Below are 19086 nucleotides of genomic sequence, written 5' to 3'. Positions count from 1 at the left end.
CCACCGAGGCACTCGCAGCTCATCCATGCAAGTGAATAACCCACAGCATAACCAGCAGATATTCCCACAGCAAAATGGATGACCAACAGGACAGACAGAGAGCTACAGGAGTTGCTGCACTCAGGCCTCTCCTCCCCAGGCAGCTCAAGTCTGCTGGCCTACAAAAGCAGCTAAAAAGTCCCTCAAAAAGCACAGAAGATATATTTATGCCATGTAAACTTGAATCAGTAATTCCAGGAAAAAAATCCTGCCTCATGCTTTCTCCTATAGGTTGGAAGGGATGCGGAGGGGCCACTCAGGGCTGTATGCACACAAGCTCACATAGAGGTCCCCTTCGAGAGCCAACAGTCCTGTGCTGGCAGGGCTGAGTGGCCATGCTCCAAAGTATCTGCTGAGGAACCAGCTGCGGTACAGCCCTGCCCGTGCCCTGAGACACAGGAAATTGCCTTCTCTCCCCACAGCATGGCAGCATCCGAACCTGCCTGTGGCACCATGCAGCTGCTGCAACCCCATTCACAATTAAAGAAAATTTATTAACAAAAGCATCAGCACGTGCCAAGTTGCCAAAAATGGAAGCCTGGTTTTTGAACACTAAAAACCATACACCACAAAGGGCTATGAAGATGATCAGAGGCTGGAGCCTCTCTGCTGTGAGGACAGGCTGAGAGAGTTGGGGCTGTTCAGCCTGGAGAAGAGAAGGCTCCAGTCCCTAAAGGGGCTACAGGAGAGATGGGGAGGGACTCTGGATCAGGGAGGGGAGCGATAGGACAAGGGGGAACGGTTTTAAACTGAAAGAGGGGAGATTTAGATTAGATACTGGGAAGAAATTCTTGACTGTGAGGGTGATGAAACACTGGCACAGGTTGCCCCCCTGAAGGTGTTCAAGGCCAGGCTGGATGGGACTTTGAGCAACCGGGTCTAGTAGGAGGTGTCCCTGCCCATGGCAGGGGGGTTGGAACTGGATTAAGGTACCTTCCAACCCAAACCATTCTATGATACCTCACAAGGCTTAGATTACTGGACAGAGCCACGGCAGTGCAAATTCTACTGCAAAATATTCATTTTCCAATAAATGAGAATATGATTTAACTAATAGTTTTGAATTTACAGCATCAGAAGAATATTAATTTTCTGGCTCATTGGTTTTTCCTTTTTCACTGTCAAAATAGCTGGAAACTGGTACAAAGACTAATTCTGCTAAAAAGCAAGAAAAGCTGATTAGAGAACTTCTACCTCTTACAGTAAATAGATAATGAAATAAGACGATAACAACAACTTCATATTCATCATCCAAATTTAATCTTAGACCTAAACTGTAATACAACCTCCTCATGAAAAGTCAGCTAGCAATGAATAAAACTTTATATTAGCTACATGAAAAACTTGTCATTTTTATCAGATTAAAACTTTTATCAACTCTACTCATTTGCCATTAGTGAAGAGATGGTTCTTCAGAAAGCTGACAAATATACAAAGGTGGAAGGGGAAATCCACTTGCCATTAGAACTCAACAGCCTGATACACTGGCTCGAGGGAGATGCCAGACATGAAACTCCTCCTTTCACCAAAGGATGCATTTAGCGATAAACATAAGGTTCTTAAAGGTAGTTACACATTCAATGGAGCACCAAGGGGCAGTTTCTTCAGGCATTTTAGTCACTTTTTTAATCTATGTGAACCTTAATAAATAAATACTTTAGTGCCCTTCTCACATACATATTTTCAGTTACACCTGGCTGTCCCAAGGAATGAATTGTGGATATTTCCCTACATAAATCAGAACATGAACCAAAATATAAATTATTGCACCATTAACTTGTCCTGCTTTCCCAAGCATCATTATAAAACTTAAATTGAAGCTGACTATTAAGATACAAGCCTGAATTCTGGAGTCTACATCTGGCATGTTTAACACTCTAGCCTCAAGCATAGGGCTTGCATGAGGTTTCAGCAGAGCTAATTATAAAGCATTGCCCATCAGCAAACATCAAGCTTAACAAATACGTGCAATTCTGCAAAGATTTAATATTGTACCCCCAAAACTTTTGTGCTCTAATAACAAAAATAGACCATTTTACTGTATACAAAGCAAAACATAATGCATTTTATATTCCCTTTCATTGGGCACAAAAGTTCAAGATCACTGAAGCAAAAAAATCCTACAAGAATTTGCACAAAAGCTCAGCTTCTCAGACTGAAGTGAATGGAAAAACAGTGCAATGTCATCTGCCATAAGCAATTTCTTGTGAAGCTGTCCAAAACTGGTTGTGTAACAGCAGTACATGTTCATCTAATAAAGGTGGTGCACAATTGCATCCTTTACATTTGGCAAATCTTTGAGATGATCTCTCAAAAAAAGCAATTGCCTTGGACTAAGTCTCTCTCTCCCCCTCAACTTGGGATGTAATACAAGCAGGCAATTTGGAAGAATGTTTTGAAGGATGAGCTGGATATGCCCCAAACAAGAGCCTAAGAGCACACGCAGGAATCCAGATCAGCAGTTTCCCTTGCAAATTCACTGGTCACTGCACATTGCCAGACAGCAAAATAATTAGTGAAAAATATTGTTTGCTTAGCGCCAGCATGAGACAAATGTTTGAGTGGCCTATCTCAAAGTGCCATTTGAAGTAAGTGGAAGTATTGATATCCATGGCAGCACCGTACCAAAGCTGTGCTGCAGTGGCTCAGGATCTCAATATTGAAGTCTAGAATGAAGTTCCCATTCTTGCCACTCTCCCAGGAGCAGAAGAAAGTGTTATCACCACAGTGTTCTCCATTCATTTCCTCAGTAAGACATTAGAATGCAGACATTCAAAGCTACCAAAATGCCTAACACACTTAAGTACCTATCTACCTTACAGGCTCGGCCCTCGGTTCAGTACACCCAGTCAATGGTCTTTCAAAGGTCAAGGAATCAATCACCGAAACCTGCTCCAACCATTAGTCTGAATGTGGCACGCTTGTGTGAAATTACTGTTTCCCTTCAAGCAGAAGGGAAACCAACATGAATTTCTGAGTCAATAACCACAGATGGTCAAAAAACTTTAGAAAAACTTATCAGATGTAAAGTTAATAAATGCAATTACCTAGATGCAGCTTCTGGCTAGGGAAGTACTTCCGCTGCTGGCCAGCAGGTGCTGGGAGTATGCACCACAGGAAGGGCTGTTACTATTTTTCCCCCCCGCTTTATAGCCCCAAACATCTGCTAGCAAAGTAGAGGGATGTTTGGTCTGACAACACAGTCATTCCTAGGTTTTTATTTGTTTGCTGGCAATAACAAGTGATCCACTTTTACAGCTTGAAAACCCTGAGAAAAAAAAAAAAAAAAAAGTCTTCCAAGCCAAGAGCGATGAGGTACTTTGTATTTTGGCACTGTTTGCAAGAGGAAGGAAAAGAAAGTAGGTTCATCAAGTCCTCAAGGCTATTCCAAACATTATAATTGCTTATCTGCTCTATTCTACAGAAACTGCTAAAATAGCTTAAACCCAGATCTGTCTTCAGTTTGCTATTCTCTGAGTGCACATAGTGCTGTATCTCGCTGTTACTGAAGAAAACTGACATTTTTGCTTCTAGGCAGATAAGACTCCCTGGAGTACAAGACTCAGCAGCAACCTCCACTTCTGTAACCAAAAATTTCAGACGTAAACAGATAAGAATTTTAATATCCTGCAAATGTAGCTATTAGCAGCTTTTCCTAATAAAATTAGAAAATTATGAGAAATCCTTAGGCAATTCTGATGCATATAACAGTTCAGCATTACACGTATGAACAATTCAGTCATTACTCAAAGAGAACCTGTCAAAGCCCTGTGGAAAGGCATACAGTTGTGTATCAATGCAACATGCAAGTGTCTCAAAGCATCATTATAATGTGGTAGAGTGTAGCCTCATCTGTGTACAGCAGCATTTTCCGGAATGGAATGGAAACACCGCTGTTTGTATTTGTAGTTCACTGTACACAGGAATTAAACTGGGACAACTTAAGCAGTTCTCCAGCCTTATATTCACATTAGTTGATATATTGTCTTGCTACTAATTACATTTACTTCATAGCAAGAGCACAGATAGGATGCTTTAACAATTTTTGCAAAGCTTACCAATCTCCACCTCAAAGTATGTTAGTTTCTCCTGTGTCTGTCTATACTCATGGACAATTTTTGATTTGCTCTTGTGCCAACTTTCTTCTTCAGTTCAAATAAACCTTTTCTTCCCTGATCTTTCTCTTCACAGTGCATTTATAGTCAGTCACATTCCCTCTCAATCTTTGATTTTCCAAGCTAAACAAACCAGGCTCATCTTATCTCCACTTCTGTAGTTCTTTTCTCTGCCTGTTCCTCATCTCCCTTGCTCAAATACTGCTGATCAGAACTGCATTAGGCTGGGCCTCACAGCACTAACACCTTACTCCACGACACTAAAAACTGCATCTGCCTCCGAGTAATGCATCACACAAGCAAGGTGCAGTCCTCCTGTTGTCATATCTCATACACTTTGTCCTCCACCATCCCTCGCTTGCTGCTGATAGTCTCCCACATTGGAGCAGAATTGTTCACTGCTAGTCTTCTAAGTGAAGTTACTTGACATTCATGCAGAAGCACCGTGCATTCCAACAGGCTATACCTACAGTGCTGCAGTCTTATTTGGGTGTTTTTCTGCTTGAAGTTGGGGTTTTTTTTCCCTTTGATTGGTTTTTTGGGGGGATGGGTTGGTTTGTTTGGGGGTTTGTTTGTGGGGTTTTTCTGATTTTTTTTCCACACACCCCCCCCCAACAAAACAAGATGTTCAAAATACCGCAAATAAAAACAGAGCTTCTGCATTCTCATTTATGGAATCCACGGCAGATTCTTGCACTTAGACATCTCAGCTGGAGATGAATAAATTGAATACCATCTGCTCAGGTTCTTAAAGCAATGCAGGTCCCAGAAGGATATGAAGGAAACACCAGAGACAAATGCAGATGAGCAGCAAAGTTTGTATCCTGTACCTCTGTAGATGCTTGCAGTCCTTTCTCTATGGAGAAAGATGTTCCTATGCTTTTTAAGAACACCAACAGTGGGATATTTTTATCTGGCTAGCTCGCACCTGAGGTGCAACAGTTCTTCCAGATTACAGGTTCAATTACAGATAATAACCATGCCACTGTAATGTGACCTTCCAAGACAAGCCTAATACAACTGAATTGCTCCATTGCTCTGAACGGAAGACTGCAGTTTAGATAAAATGAGCAAGACTGAATTAACATGACATCCTACCAATAGTGGTCAAGTCCCCATTGACACAGGTCTGGAAAGAGCTGAAGAGACCAGAAGATAAAATTAGAAAGTAAGAGAGAGAATTAATTACAATTATGGAAATGCAATTTAAACAAAAGGTTTATATTTCTGAGAGAACTTAAGATAATTGGCATAAGTAACTGACTCTAATAAGATAAGTATGAACATCTACTCTCAGAACTGCTGAGACAAAATCAGCTATTTGCTAAACATGTCACAGCTTCTTTTTGTTTAGTGATTACAGAATATTAGCATTCATAAATGTAGAAAAATAAGCTAATCAACGGCTCTGTATGCTTGCCTCCTGAAGTGCCATGTTCTCAATGCCAGAATATGAAACTATAATAGTAATAATTAAAAAAAATCATTAAAACACTGCATAAATTGGAATTTATAGACACTAAAGCTGGACACATACAACCCAAACACTGAAACGTCAGCAAACCACTAGGGGTTGGATCGCAGTACCTTCCCTACTAACAGACAGTACATTTCCCACGTAGAGTTCACATTAGATTTTCTTTCCTAATTTCCCAGTGGTGTAAAGAAGTTTTAAACAAGTACAATTTCCTTACGTCTGCTGCAGAAAATATGGTCTTGGACACAGGTGAGTCCCAATTTAGTTGTTTGGCATTTGCTTAGTCATGCAAAGCCCAGAGTTCACACTTGGTTCCACTTGGTCTCTCCGAGAGAGACAAGGAGGATGGGTCAATCCTAACTGCGAGGCTGCCATCAGGAATGGGGGCGAACACCCAGCCCACTCACCTCCACCTGTCCCACTGTCCTTTGTCAGGACCTACACGATCAGAAGACTCACCAACAAAAAGCAAATCCTTAAAAAGCTCCATCAACTCTTTTATCTGTGTCAGCACAGTCCCATAGGAAACCAACTTCTCCCAAGCGTCAGGAGCAACATGCTAATTCCTGGGGACATGCACACTGTTGCCTTACATCATGCTGTTGGGAACTGCCACTCTGCAGCTGACCAGCGGGGACTTCAGCTCCCTCTATATACTTAGGGTGAAAGTAACTGTCACTGCAGTGTTTCACTTAGGTTGAAGAGACAAATGGGAAGCCCTGAAGCATTCTGTCAGGGAAAAATAATTAATCCTGTCTGGTCATGAATGAAAGACAAATAAATTAAGCCATAGAATCTTTCTGGTCTAGGACTCCTGCTAATTAGGTCTTCTACTTTAGACGATCATCACTTTGCAGACTCATCACTCAATAGCTGTTCATGGATTACTACACTTTGTGCTAATGGCTCATTATCCAGCCTTCACAACATTAGCAGGATAAAGACATCGTGCTGCTCTACAATAAAATACCACCTCAAGTGCCCCAGTATGGACCAGACTTTTCTTTCACTTGATCTGGAATAGCAAAACTGCAAATACACATCCAAATCGTAGCTGCTCCAGTTATATGCTCATGCTAGAGAACAGACTGTTTCCTGGAGAGAAGTGTTATTAAGAAGCATTGCCCAAAACACTCCAAGAGAGGTCAGACTCAGGAAAGGTGGACCTGGGTGAAGACACCTGCAAGACAACTCTTTTCTTCCACAATGGCAGAGAGAACTCAGAAGGAACATGATCCCACCACAATCAGTGGGACTGCAGGAGTGGCCTGATAAATCCCAGGAATGAATCTCAGTTTCATCTGAGAAGCAGAACAGTTGAGCATAGAGATGACAGGTTCACCAGTGACTGACCTGTGAAGCACCTTCCCTGTAATGTGTGTCCCAAATGTAACACAGAAATGAATTAATATGACAATGCCATTGTCAGACAGACTTACAGAAAATTTATTAACATTCTTCTAGTGTCCCAAATAGAACTAGCAATGACTATGGGCAAGCAAAAAGCAGTACAGGGGGAAAATGGTGTTCTCTCTGAATAGGCCTTTGTTAAGAAGATGCACAAATTGACAAATTATTAATTATCTCACTAAACAGTGACAAATATGCAAATAGTTTTATTTACAGTGGGTTGCATCATAGTTCTGTGAGATGCAAACTTCCCGAGCTTCCTGTCAAACACAGTGAAAATAGTGATGTAGGTTCTCTAGGAAAAAAAACCTGTGCTTTTGAAAAAGATGAGTATTTCTATCTTTAATTTATAGGCATTCCATGCTGCTGTCATTAATAGTGCCATAAATCTGCCCTAAAGTGACAGTTCTTAATCACTGACTTCAAAGGCAGTAAGAAATACAAAATTGGGGCCTCTCAGAAACAGCACTAGGAAGTCACTCCCCTGGTAGGACAGGTAGACTGTTAGAGGTAGACGGGTAGACTAGGTTAGACTAGACCTGCAGGGGTCCAGTCCAGGCAGGAATGGCTCCCGAATCCTGGTGGTCCCTCATCCACTGCAGGAACATGGACTGGGCTCAGTGCTGCTCCTTACCCTGTGCCCAAGGGTAAAGCTACACAGCAAAGGGAGAGAAACCTGTGTGGGGAACGCACACGCACTCTTGTTAAGTTGATATATCAAGTTTTAAGTCTTGAAAAGGAAGTATTTTATACCAAAATGTCTTGAGAGTATTTCCTGACTTTGCTATCAGAAGGATACTTCAACAACTGAAAGATCGATCGCAGCATGTGATCTATAATGGCAAGAGACTAAGATGTAGGGAGCTGATAGGGGACTAATTAGGGATCACTGTTAGGCATCTATTTTGCCCAAAATTCTGATCAATACTTGGAAGTCAAGCTCTTCCTGACACTTTCAATTCCTCCTTACTAGAAGCACAAAGGATGCATATCTGCAGATTTTCCTGGAGCCGTTCTAGAAATGCCTCAGGAGGAAAAGTTTATGTGTACAGCAGTACCAGACCGTGTGAACACAATTAATCCATTTCACTGCAAAACAATGCAATCGCTGCCTGCACCCTGAGCAACTGTGCCCTTTGCCTATGCTCCAGCCACTGCTCTTCTCCAGGCTTTCACGCCCTAGTTGGAGCTGGAGCCCTTTCCCTGCCAGCAGCATCTGCGTGTCGGTGGCCGGACCCGACGGGGAAGGGCTCTCCGCGCAGCCCCCCGCCCGCCCGGCGCCGACCCCCCGCGGCCGCCCCGGCCCCCCCGCGAACACCGGCAGCACTAGGGGGGGGCGGCGGTGCCGGAGCGCCCCCTGGCGTGCCCGCGCGGCGCCGCCGGCGGCCAGCCCGTCTCTGTCCGTGCCACCCCGCGCCATCGGCGGCGACCCCGGCAGCCCACCCGCGGAGCGGCCACAGCCAGCTCGGCCGCCGTCGCGCCACGGTGGAGGCAGGGCCGAATGGAGACTGGTGTAGCACCGACTGCTAATGGGCCCTGGGAGGAGAGTCACCAACAAAATACACAGACGCTGCTCGGAAGTTTCAGTGGTGTCTGACAGTACAAAACACAGGAAGGCAAAAATATAAAATAGGTTGTAACTTACCGTGAAATACACCATTATCCACTAAGAAGTGCCTGCAGTACTGCAGACAGCGTCTCTTATCCAGACTCCAGTAACTCATTGTAAGATGACTTTCTGTTCACCATCAAAGGCAGCGACCCTATGAAGAGAAAGAGTATAGATAATTATGAGTTAATTTACAAGAAATGCATAACAACTACAAGCACTGTAAAAACGTATTCATTGGAGCCCTTTACACCAAATAGTTCATCAGCTTCACTCAAAGTATAGTCCTTCACTCTGCAAAGATGCCCATCTCCAAGGACAGGAGGCAAAGGGTAGATCACTTGGACGGCACTAGAGACAGGCTACCAGCCATGCTTACAACCAGCAAGGTCAAGGCTGCTGGAGCAAGCCCACCCTACCCAGCAGCGACAGCACCCGCAACGGGTGGCTGTTGTTACAGCCAGCCCCCACGCCCCTTGCAGGCTATTGTGGAGCCATGGAGAGAGGATCAATTTAATCCATTTAATGATGCTGTCCCATATTTAACAAATTACAGACACATCAGACAACACCACAAAACTATGAATTCCACCCAGTGAAGGTTATCAAAAAAAAAAAAAGTGAATCAAAGGCGATCACCTCCTGATTTTGAGACCACAGAGTAGCATTATGTGGATGCAGAGCCCCCTCAGCATTCCCCCTGCACCAGCACACCCCTGGCCCTGGCAGACATTTGTCCGTGGGAGCTCGAGATGAACTCTCCTGGGGACAGGCAGTTTGAGCAGCACCTTTGAGGAGGTGCAGTTGTGTCAGCAATGCAGAATTGGTGTCCTCCAGCCCCAAGGTATCCCAGCTTTGCACAGGGAAGAGATACTCTCAACTCGGAGCATCAATGCTACCCTGTGCTTCAGCACAGGATAAATCATCAATCTATTTTACCATCTTTTCCACTTCCCCTGCTTACTCTACTGTGTAACTAATACACAACTAATCACCAACGGGGCCAAAAAGAACAAATAAGAGTAATACCCTTCCCGGGAAATGTCACTAGCTGAGGACACCCCAGGGCAGCTGGGAACCTTGATGGCTACCTGAACCAAGCATCTTCATCAGAGGGCAGAAGCCGGCATTGCTGCATAGGAGGAAGCCTGGGATTCATCTCTGACCCACTGCACTCTTTTCAGATTTGAAAAGGCAGATTGCAATCTTTGAAAAGGCAGATTGCAGAAAACTTCCCAGGAGAACACAGCAACCCTCCACTGCAGGGGTCCATGCTGGCCCCTGCTTGCCTGCCAGGGCTGAGGCCCTCAGCACTGTCACAGGATGAGCTTTGCCTCTAACGCCAGCAGCATCAGGCACAAGCCCATCAAAGTGTTCATGGGTAATTTGCCACAGATGCTATCACCAGTAAGTGCTGGGAGTGGGAGCACGGTCTTTTTGGACACAGGCCCCAGAGCTCTGCTAGGCCAAGCCCCTGACTGCCAGTTCTTCTTGGGTCCAGCCAATAGTGTTTATAAACTAGTTAAAATGGAAATGCAGAGCAAGCCAGCACAAAACAAAGACCAGCCAAGTGCAGAGAAGGTGAATGGCTTCATTCGCTGACAATGAGATGAGAAACAACCCCCCTTCAGGCCCAGGACTGTTTCCATCACAGCCACTCACTGTTCCACTGCCACAATCCGGGACAATGGGAACACTCAGAACAATTATTTTCAGAGACCAAAACAGTAGAAGTTAACTCATTAATAAGCTGGTGGTTATAACTCAAGACAAGGCTGTATTTGTTTGAGTCATTTAATTGAACTTCCATTCAAAGAATTTCAGCCCATTACTTTGCAAGTCGGACCTTGCAAAAATCCATCCCACCAGCAGGACTTAATATGCACAGTGATAGTTATAGCCCCACAAACCAGCATTTCATATTTCTTTGATATTTGTTGCTAGAAAAACAAAACAAAAAGCAAAAAGCCCATGGACTCCTTGATCTCCTGTTCTGACACCAAATCCATTCACTGGTTTCTCCCTTTGCTATTGTACCAAGTTCAAGGCTCTTGTTTCAGCAATCCAGATACCCCTTCCTGTTACAAGCCTGCTTTGGTCTCCCATTTTATCTCCCTCCCACATTCACCCCGGTGAACCCAGCTGCTTTCTCGCCCACACTTGGCACAAACGTCAACTGTCTTTATCCAAGCAAACCACTAGCAGGATGCAAGGACACTGCAGCTCAAGCCTCGTCATAAAACCACTGCCAGGATGGCCTATATATTCCCCCCCGAGACAAAATACCACAGTAAAACACTAGACCGTAAATGCCCAGACTGCAACTCTGCTGAGGAACACAGATCCGTTTTGCTCAAGTGGTTTCAAAACAAAAAGGAAAATAAGACATTTTAAAATCATAGCCAACAGGACTCATGTTATCCTTAACAACCAATTTAGCTACAATCATTTTCTGGGACCCAACCACAGTACAAGGGAACAGAAGAACCTGGAGAACTTTTCCCCTTCCCCACACATCAGTGCAATGAATGCTGTCTCCCACAGTGGTGAAGGCAAAAGAGGTGATCATGAAGAGCCCAGAAAACATGTTTCTGGTCCACCTGGAAACAGTCCCACTCCCATCTCTATTGCAGTCCCCTGCAATGGCTGAGCAGACCCCCTCTCCGCCACCATCATTCCTGCCACTTCTGTCAGTCACCAGGTACCTCTCAACTGATTCAACTCACAAACCCAGGGGGAAAAAAAAGCAGGCTGTTCCTGGAGGGCTAGCAAGCTGAATGATCTCAGAGAAGGTTCAACAACACTGGTGCTGTGAAGGGGTAGCAGTACCCTGCCACCTGGAGGCAAGGTAGAGGGGAGCCACCTTCCCCCTATCCTGCCAGTGAGCTGTTTGATCAGATGGGCTCTCACGGACACCCCAGCCATGGCTGCTCCAGTCAGGAAGGTGGCAAGGTTTTCTTCTGCGGGAGAAGCAGCTAGCATGGGGTTGAAGCCAATAGCTTAGTGAAAAAAGTGTAGAGTAATGTTTTTGTTTACTTGCACTGTTGATCAGATGAGAGACTGATAGACAAATACTAATCTGATATCTATGATGTTTCGGTTCCAGGTTTGTGAGGCAGCTTTTCATTGCAGATGTGGGATTTGCCTCTCATTATTGCCTCTGTGGGGAGGAGAGATGGTCTGAAAGATCCACTGCAGGTGTGAACCAAAAAAGTCCGTTTCTGTTTTGCTCTATCTTAAAACTCCCAGAGTCTCCGTTACAGTACGTGCTTTGGGTATGGCCTATGTATTGTTTACACTAAAGGCCTATTTTACTAAAAATTGGAACACTAAGCAATAATACTCATTATCTCTGCCAGACTTCTGCCAGATTTCTTGGACTTTTGCCCTTGCCAGCCATGAGCTTTCATTATAGCTTGCCATAACTGGGGCCACTCTTCTAGCATTAATTAGTAAGGCACAAGCTGTTAGGTATTGTAAATGTGTAGGAATAGTTTTACCATCATGGTCCAGCCTACTACCAAGCTTTTTGCTATGGCAATGAAAAATACAAGTGGCACCATATTTTAATTAAGAAAATTCTATCAAATATTCATCACTAAGAATTTACGCAAAATTGAAAGAATGCATGCCCACACAGAACTCATGTCACAAGGAGGGGAGACTTACAGCAAAAATGTTGCTATTGATATATATATGCAATGCCTCTGAAAAGAAACCCTTCAGCCCCCTCCCCTCCCTTTCATGGCTCATGCCAATACAATGCTCCTTTGTTCTTGCACAAAGGGTTCTCCCTGCACCATGGTGGCCCCTTGGAACAAAGGTTCACTCTGGCACGTCAGGGATGGAGGCAGAATCCCAAAGTGGCCACATCAGCTGACATAAACATCCTGTAAGAAAACTTTCCTAAAACCCACCAGCAGTTATTTGGATGGCCCTCGAAGTTATTTGCTTTCTCTGTTGCAGAGCTCTGGGAGAGTCCAGCCAGGATCATGCCTTACTGTATTGTACCAAAAAAAAAAAGCAAAGAAAAATGCCACCAATCACACACTTTGGGCCAAATACCACCACCTCAAGTGAACGTGCACTTAGGAACTTAACTGTACAGAAATTTGCCCCATTTCAACAACAATGACATAGTAAAAAAAGAACATCCTGTTTATGTCATAGACCAGAATGTTATACAGGCTATATTTTATACATGTAGAATAAGCTACATGAGTGAAAAGTGCCAGTAATCATATAATTATGTTTAAATAGGAAAGGACGGTACCACCAAAACTATTCTGGCAAAAAATTACCAAAGTCCTGAACAGATATAAATTTGAGTTCAAAACTAATTTGTGTAGTTACTTGATATCGCAACCAATTCAGAGAGTTGAAAACACTCCTAACTTTTCCACTCTACAGGTTTCTCAACTTAGGGATATCACTCTTTCATAACAAGCAAAATTCCTGTAGGTTCAGCCCTAAGCACAGCACATTCATCCCAAGAGGTAAAGCAATTGGTGCTTCACTACCTGAGCAAAGAGATGTTACTCCGGTGTTCCAAGAATCCATCTACTTTGTATCTGGATAAAGTGTATTAACACGTAATTGCGCAAGGGAGTCCATTATGTGGTCTGCAGAAACACAGGAACTTGAAGGAACTGTATCTTCTATTTCTGATTTATTTCCATTAAACGCGTGTCAGCTGGGTTATTTTAGTACTTTGAGTACTGCGTTCCATAAGAGATGTCCTTCCGAAGGAAGTACTTTACAAAAGTACAGTACTTTACAAAACAGTTATTAATGGAAGTAGACTGATTTTGCACAAGTTTCATACAAAAAAATAAGTTAAACTTGTGTATGCATGTGCGTATACACATATCTGTGTAGATATAGATGGATAAGTTGAATATTGTTTTTTTATCAAGATAGTAGGTGAACTCACAAGCAAAGTTTTGTTATATGCATGCTTTATAAAATTATTTTCTTTTAAAAGTTAGAGATGAATGTGTAAGATACTTATGAATTTAGCAGAGGATGCATATGCTCTGCCTAGGTTGTGACAGATGCTTCTTATTCCAAGAGGCTTAACACCAAGAACATAACACCTGACACCTCCTGGTTTCACAGTATTCTACAGTTTCCCCTGTTTCACAGAGAAAACCTCCATGCTTGTGAGCTGTGCAGAGAAGTAGGATGTTCATTCCAGGGAATCACAGCTGGAGGGTGAGCAGCGCTTGAGTGAAACATGTTCTCAGCTCAGGCTGATTGTTATGGTTAGCACTAAACTATTTTAGAAAGTAGCAGCATAATCTAAATATTTACCTGCAATATTTAAGTTAGACACCGTACAGGTCCCAAATGTGAAGAGGGTATTAAGCACACATCCATTTAGCACTAGACAGAAACAGGTCTGAGTCCTGTGCACAGCTCTCAAGAACACTCAGGTTAATTGGTAGTTAAGTGAGAAGCATACAGGGTGGCGAGACTGCTAATCTCACTTTTTCTCAGATGCCCTCTCCCCTTCTTGCTTCTGAAGCGCTTCAACAGATAACATATTAAGTCAATCAGATAGTATGAATGGTTCCTACTAACAGGAGAGATACTGCAGTTCACCAGCACTTCCCTCTGACAAAACCACACCTCCAGTTTCAGAGCTTGCTGCTCCAGTGTCTAGCCAGTGAACACATTTTGAAAGTATGATTTATAAAAAAAAATGTATTCCTTTCCCTAGCACAAAATGATGTACAGTAAAAACAAAGATTTTGTAAAGAGTTCTATCAACATTTACCAAAAAAAAAAAAAAAAAGCAAGCAGCTGGCAATTCTGTCTTCAACAGAAAAGAAAGTCCAGAAGACACTGAATATTCAAAGGGCTCTAGATTTTGGAAGCTTGCACCTGTTAATGACAAATTTTAGAGTGAAAAGTTGTTTAGAGATACTGGATGCTACAAGTGACATAAAGGAAAGGTATAATAATGAAGAAAGAAAAAGGTTAGAAATGAGAAGAGCAATACAGAGTCAAGCAAAGGACATACCAAGTGTGTGACTGGAATAATACTGCATTAGCTCCAGATACAGACAGAAAGCACTCTTAGAAGCATTAGAGACATCTGTACGGGAAGGCAGAAAGACCATCTGGCACGCACTAAGTAGCAGGAATATACTGTCCAGAGAGAAACACTGGTCTTTAATCTGTGTTGTGTGATTGCGGTGGGGGCACCCAGAATCTCTGCTGGCTGCCGTCACGTGCATTCAGTTTGCTTCCAGTTATGGCAAACAGAAAAAATAAACACCAAGTCACAGTAGAAATACTACTTTGAACTTTCCTTGGAGAATACTGAGGTAGTATTCAAAAGCTAAGTGATTTTGCTTCACAACAGATCTACACGTATTATTAGAATAGACAGGTTAACTGATTTACCTTAAGTTTGAGAGCAAGCAAAAGATTCAGTTGCATACCTCAGGAACAAGATGAGGCCTGCCCAGACGGGATCACTGATCTTTCTGTACGATTTTTTGTTTCTATAAAGATATGTTCCAGATCAAGCTCTACATCATTTCTAAAGGTGCCAACAGCACTCAGCAGCTTGGCAAGCACATTGCAAGACACTTATCCTAGAACATGCTCTCAATAGTCCAAGGGTTCAGCCCTTTGTTATACTAATACTATGAAATAACAGATACTGAAGAGAGTATGACAGTCATGAAGTCATGACTGAAGTAATTTGCAATTCTGTTTACACCACAACATGCAACCAGGAATATTTATGCTCTCACCAACTTTCTTTCCTTGGAGCATGTTAAAATATGCTTCTCCTAGGTTAGTTTATCAGTAGCCATCAACAGGAACCTCATGCCAAACTTTATAAACTAGAAAGAGAGCTGCTGTTTCCAGTTGAGGTTTTTACTTTCTTCAGAAAGTATCAACAAATCCTCTGCTGGAACAACCTTCAAGCTTTCAGAGACCAGCTGCTGTACAACATGGGCTGTATTTTTATTATTTTTTTTAACAGTATCCACAAAACAAAGTAGCCATAGGATGAAAAGCTTAGCTTTCTGTACACCAGTTAGACCTGAAAACTGAATCCAAAGAGATTAGAAAATCCTAATATGACAATATTTCATGGAGCATCCACCCACCTGCAGTCTTGGGCTTCTTATTTCACTAAGCCCTTAACAGTCATCCAAATATTGCTAAGCATTTAAGCTGGTCTGAATTTATGCAGATTTAGATTTAACCGTCATACAAACCCAAGCTCTAAGGGTTCCACACATCATTTGTGCAAATCTCCATTTTAATCAGCATCAAATATAAACATTCACTCAAAATAACTTGCATAAACGTTGCTAAAGTTACACCTATAGGAGCCATGCAGAATAGGCAAGGCATGTTAGCGGCATGGGATGAAAGATCCACACTGTTGATACAAAATGACATCTCTGCCCACAAATTGATTTTGCTCTCATAACTTAAAAAACAAAGTTTCACCTACCTATGGTGTAAACTACTTTGTAAATGTACGGATACCTTCCAGAAGTTAAAAGTATCTTGTATAAACAAAAAGCTTAAAAAATATTCCCGAAGTTACAGTTCCTTTTCAACAGCAAGTATTTATCCATAAATATCACCAGCATGAAAAAAGATTATTGATAATACTTGGTAATAGAAAGGAAAAACACCCGGTAACTGATTCTTTACTTATTTCTCTAGGCACTGGTCTGGAGGATGGTTTGGTTTATTTTTCTGCCAGATGAGTTCCCTGATCTAACGTGCCATGAGAACAGCTGTGCTGGTACAATGCTAGCCGTAAAGGTGTCAGAGTGTGCAAGCCAGCATGGTAGAAAAGTTTCCTGTGGATTTCCCTGGAAGCAATTGGAAACTCTTAAAGGTCAGAGTTGTCTATTCAAAGGGAAAAGGTCAGTGCACTGGATATGCACTGTCAGGAACAGAGAGTTTGGACTTGGGATACAGATGTTGCACTTGTATGCTCCTTAGACAGATGAAGCTTCCTGAAAATGCAGATTATTTTTTTTTAACCTGGTATTTTGGCTATTCCCCCATTAGAGCATTAAACACTAATCTTAGTCATACATCGTTTCACCAGACAAAGACAGGCTCTGATGTCAGTTTAAGAGTTTGAAAAAGCTGCTTCTAAATCTTTGTTCATTTTACAGCAACTAACAGCCTACATCAGCAAGCCAGAAATAGCACTATCATCACTGACATGGCTTGCCGCATGAGGCCACAGCTCTCTTCTTTGCCCCCTACACTTGTTCAGTCCCTTGTCCCAGTACCAACAGTCTGCTGAGGACACTCAGAAAATGTACCCAGCTTCACTTGGCCAGTGCCAAGGTGTAAAAAGCAGGTGGCAGTGGCTGCACATCTCCCTCGTAGTGGCATTACCAATTTGTGAAGTTCAGCCTAACTCCAACAGTATCTAGCTTGGCTCACGCTGGAGTACTAACACCCCATAATTTGATCCATAAGCCACCCTTTCACTTTCCAGGACGGAAGCAGGTAAGTTTAACTGCATGGCACAGTACATGGTGTCTGGCCAACAAGTTACCCAGCACCCATTTACCACCACCCCGCCTCCCATGTAGACCACCTAGTGCAGGCAGAAGGCCAGTCAAGCTGTGTTAGCCTGTATAACAGACAACTTTCATCTGTCCACAGCTAACAAACAGCGACCCTCAATCTTCCTGCGGCTGGTAATTCTGATGGAGCTTTTGTTTCAAGTCATTTCTCTGCTCTTTCTGGGAAGTCATGAAAAGCATGTGTCAGCACAACTTGCTACTGAGGAAGGCATTAGAAAGGATTTGAACTGACTCCCCATGGCAACAGACCCTGAAAAGGAATTAGCATTTGCTCCCCATTCCTTAAGAAGCCCAAATGGAATTTGTTTTTCTCCTATTTAAATAATTATTTCCAGGAGTGCAGCATGCTGTTGCCTCTATTGCTCAGTGGGCACTGCTTCAGAAGACACCTACCTCACACACTCTGTGTTCAGCATAAGTCATCCCACCATACATGGAACTGATAGAGATGAATTAGTGTACATTAATGTTTTCCTTACACAGCTTTCTAGTACCCTGTACACCTTCCTGCTGCTTTTGCCATCTCTCTGTACACCAAGTCACTAATCCAAATAATTTTCTGGTTTTGCTGCACAAAGGTTTTCAAACTCCAGATGTTGAACACAAGAGCCTTTCTACACCAGAGATTATCATCTACAGAGAGAGAACTCACTTCACCACATTGGCAGTGCTATTTTTTTTGTGCATCATCAACAACACATCCTCAGACTCTGTTATACTCTTTGACATTGTTTTATATTTTCTCCATTGTCTTCTATAAACACCACCCCTCACTTCAAAATAGGCAGAGTAACACACAGCAAGCCCAGAACTGTCAGCTCCAAGAGCCATCCACCCAAATACGAATGGTTCCAAAGTTGGGGGAATTTATTAATCTCAGAGGCAGTTCATGAGCTCCCAGAGATTCCTAGCTCATGCCTCAATTCTCCAGGTAAAAATTAGAGGCTGGTGTGTGTGGCACACATGGAGTCAATCCAACTTTACCTCCCATACTGGAGATGATAAATTTTCACAGACTCCAATGAATTACACTTCTGCACATGGTCAAGAAAAGAAACTCCCATTCACAGCACTCAGTCCAGGGGTGCTGATGCTGACTAGGGTGACCTATTGAAAGTATCAGCAAAAGGACACCACTGGTCTCCCAAGAACACATCCAGTACTGCTTTTAGCTGAAGCTCTGGTTAGCACTGCTTCACTACACACATCTCTGCCTGGAGTGTGAAACATAAAAGGCAAGTTAAGGGAGTAGATGTTCTCACGGAGATTCAACACAGCGAGAAATTCACCAAACAGCTGCTAATAACACATCTTTAAGACCTTCTGAAAATACCTGTCACAGACTTTAAGAAATTTTCCCAACAGAAAAATGATGCTTTAAAGACATGAAGTCACAATAATGAACCTGAAGTGTAAGCTTGCTTTGTTCTTACCTATCATTATTTTGGAAAATATTAATTCTGTTTCTAGAAACTAAAATAAACATTTCTCTCTCACAGATCATTTCACAACTTTAAGAAGAACCTTTTCTTCCCCAACAGATCATCAGAAACATGCTGTGTAAAAAGCAGGTGGTATGCAGCACACCAGACCATGCCTAAAAGTATCCATCTCTCACTAGGAGTAAATATTTAATAATTCAGACTAGTCACATTCAGACACACTGTTAATATACAAGACCCTAATCTTTGAAATGGGCAACACTGCCATTTCAATAGCTGAAACAGCTATTGCCAAACTTACAACTATTGCTACACAGAATAATTCAAATAATGTGATAAAATAGGAAGATAAAATAAGATGCCTGGAAAGGACTTGTGCCAAGACAGCCAGTCACATGCATGGATA

At 42.7% G+C, this 19086-nt stretch overlaps 1 protein-coding gene across 1 annotated transcript in view; it reads right to left on the bottom strand.

Moving 5' to 3' along the window:
• PLCH1 (phospholipase C eta 1) overlaps positions 1-19086 on the bottom strand; it is an 85465-nt gene that overhangs the window by 62693 nt on the left and 3686 nt on the right. The window contains exon 2 of the mRNA XM_074592169.1: positions 8687-8804. Within this exon, the coding sequence (XP_074448270.1) occupies positions 8687-8765 (79 nt within the window). The 5' untranslated portion in view covers positions 8766-8804. The remainder of the gene's footprint in view (positions 1-8686; positions 8805-19086) is intronic.

This window comes from Larus michahellis, chromosome 6 (assembly GCF_964199755.1).
Source record: "Larus michahellis chromosome 6, bLarMic1.1, whole genome shotgun sequence".
NCBI classification, from domain to species: Eukaryota; Metazoa; Chordata; class Aves; order Charadriiformes; family Laridae; genus Larus; species Larus michahellis.
Note: the sequence above shows the minus strand (reverse complement) of the source record. Positions and strands in the feature narration are given on the sequence as shown.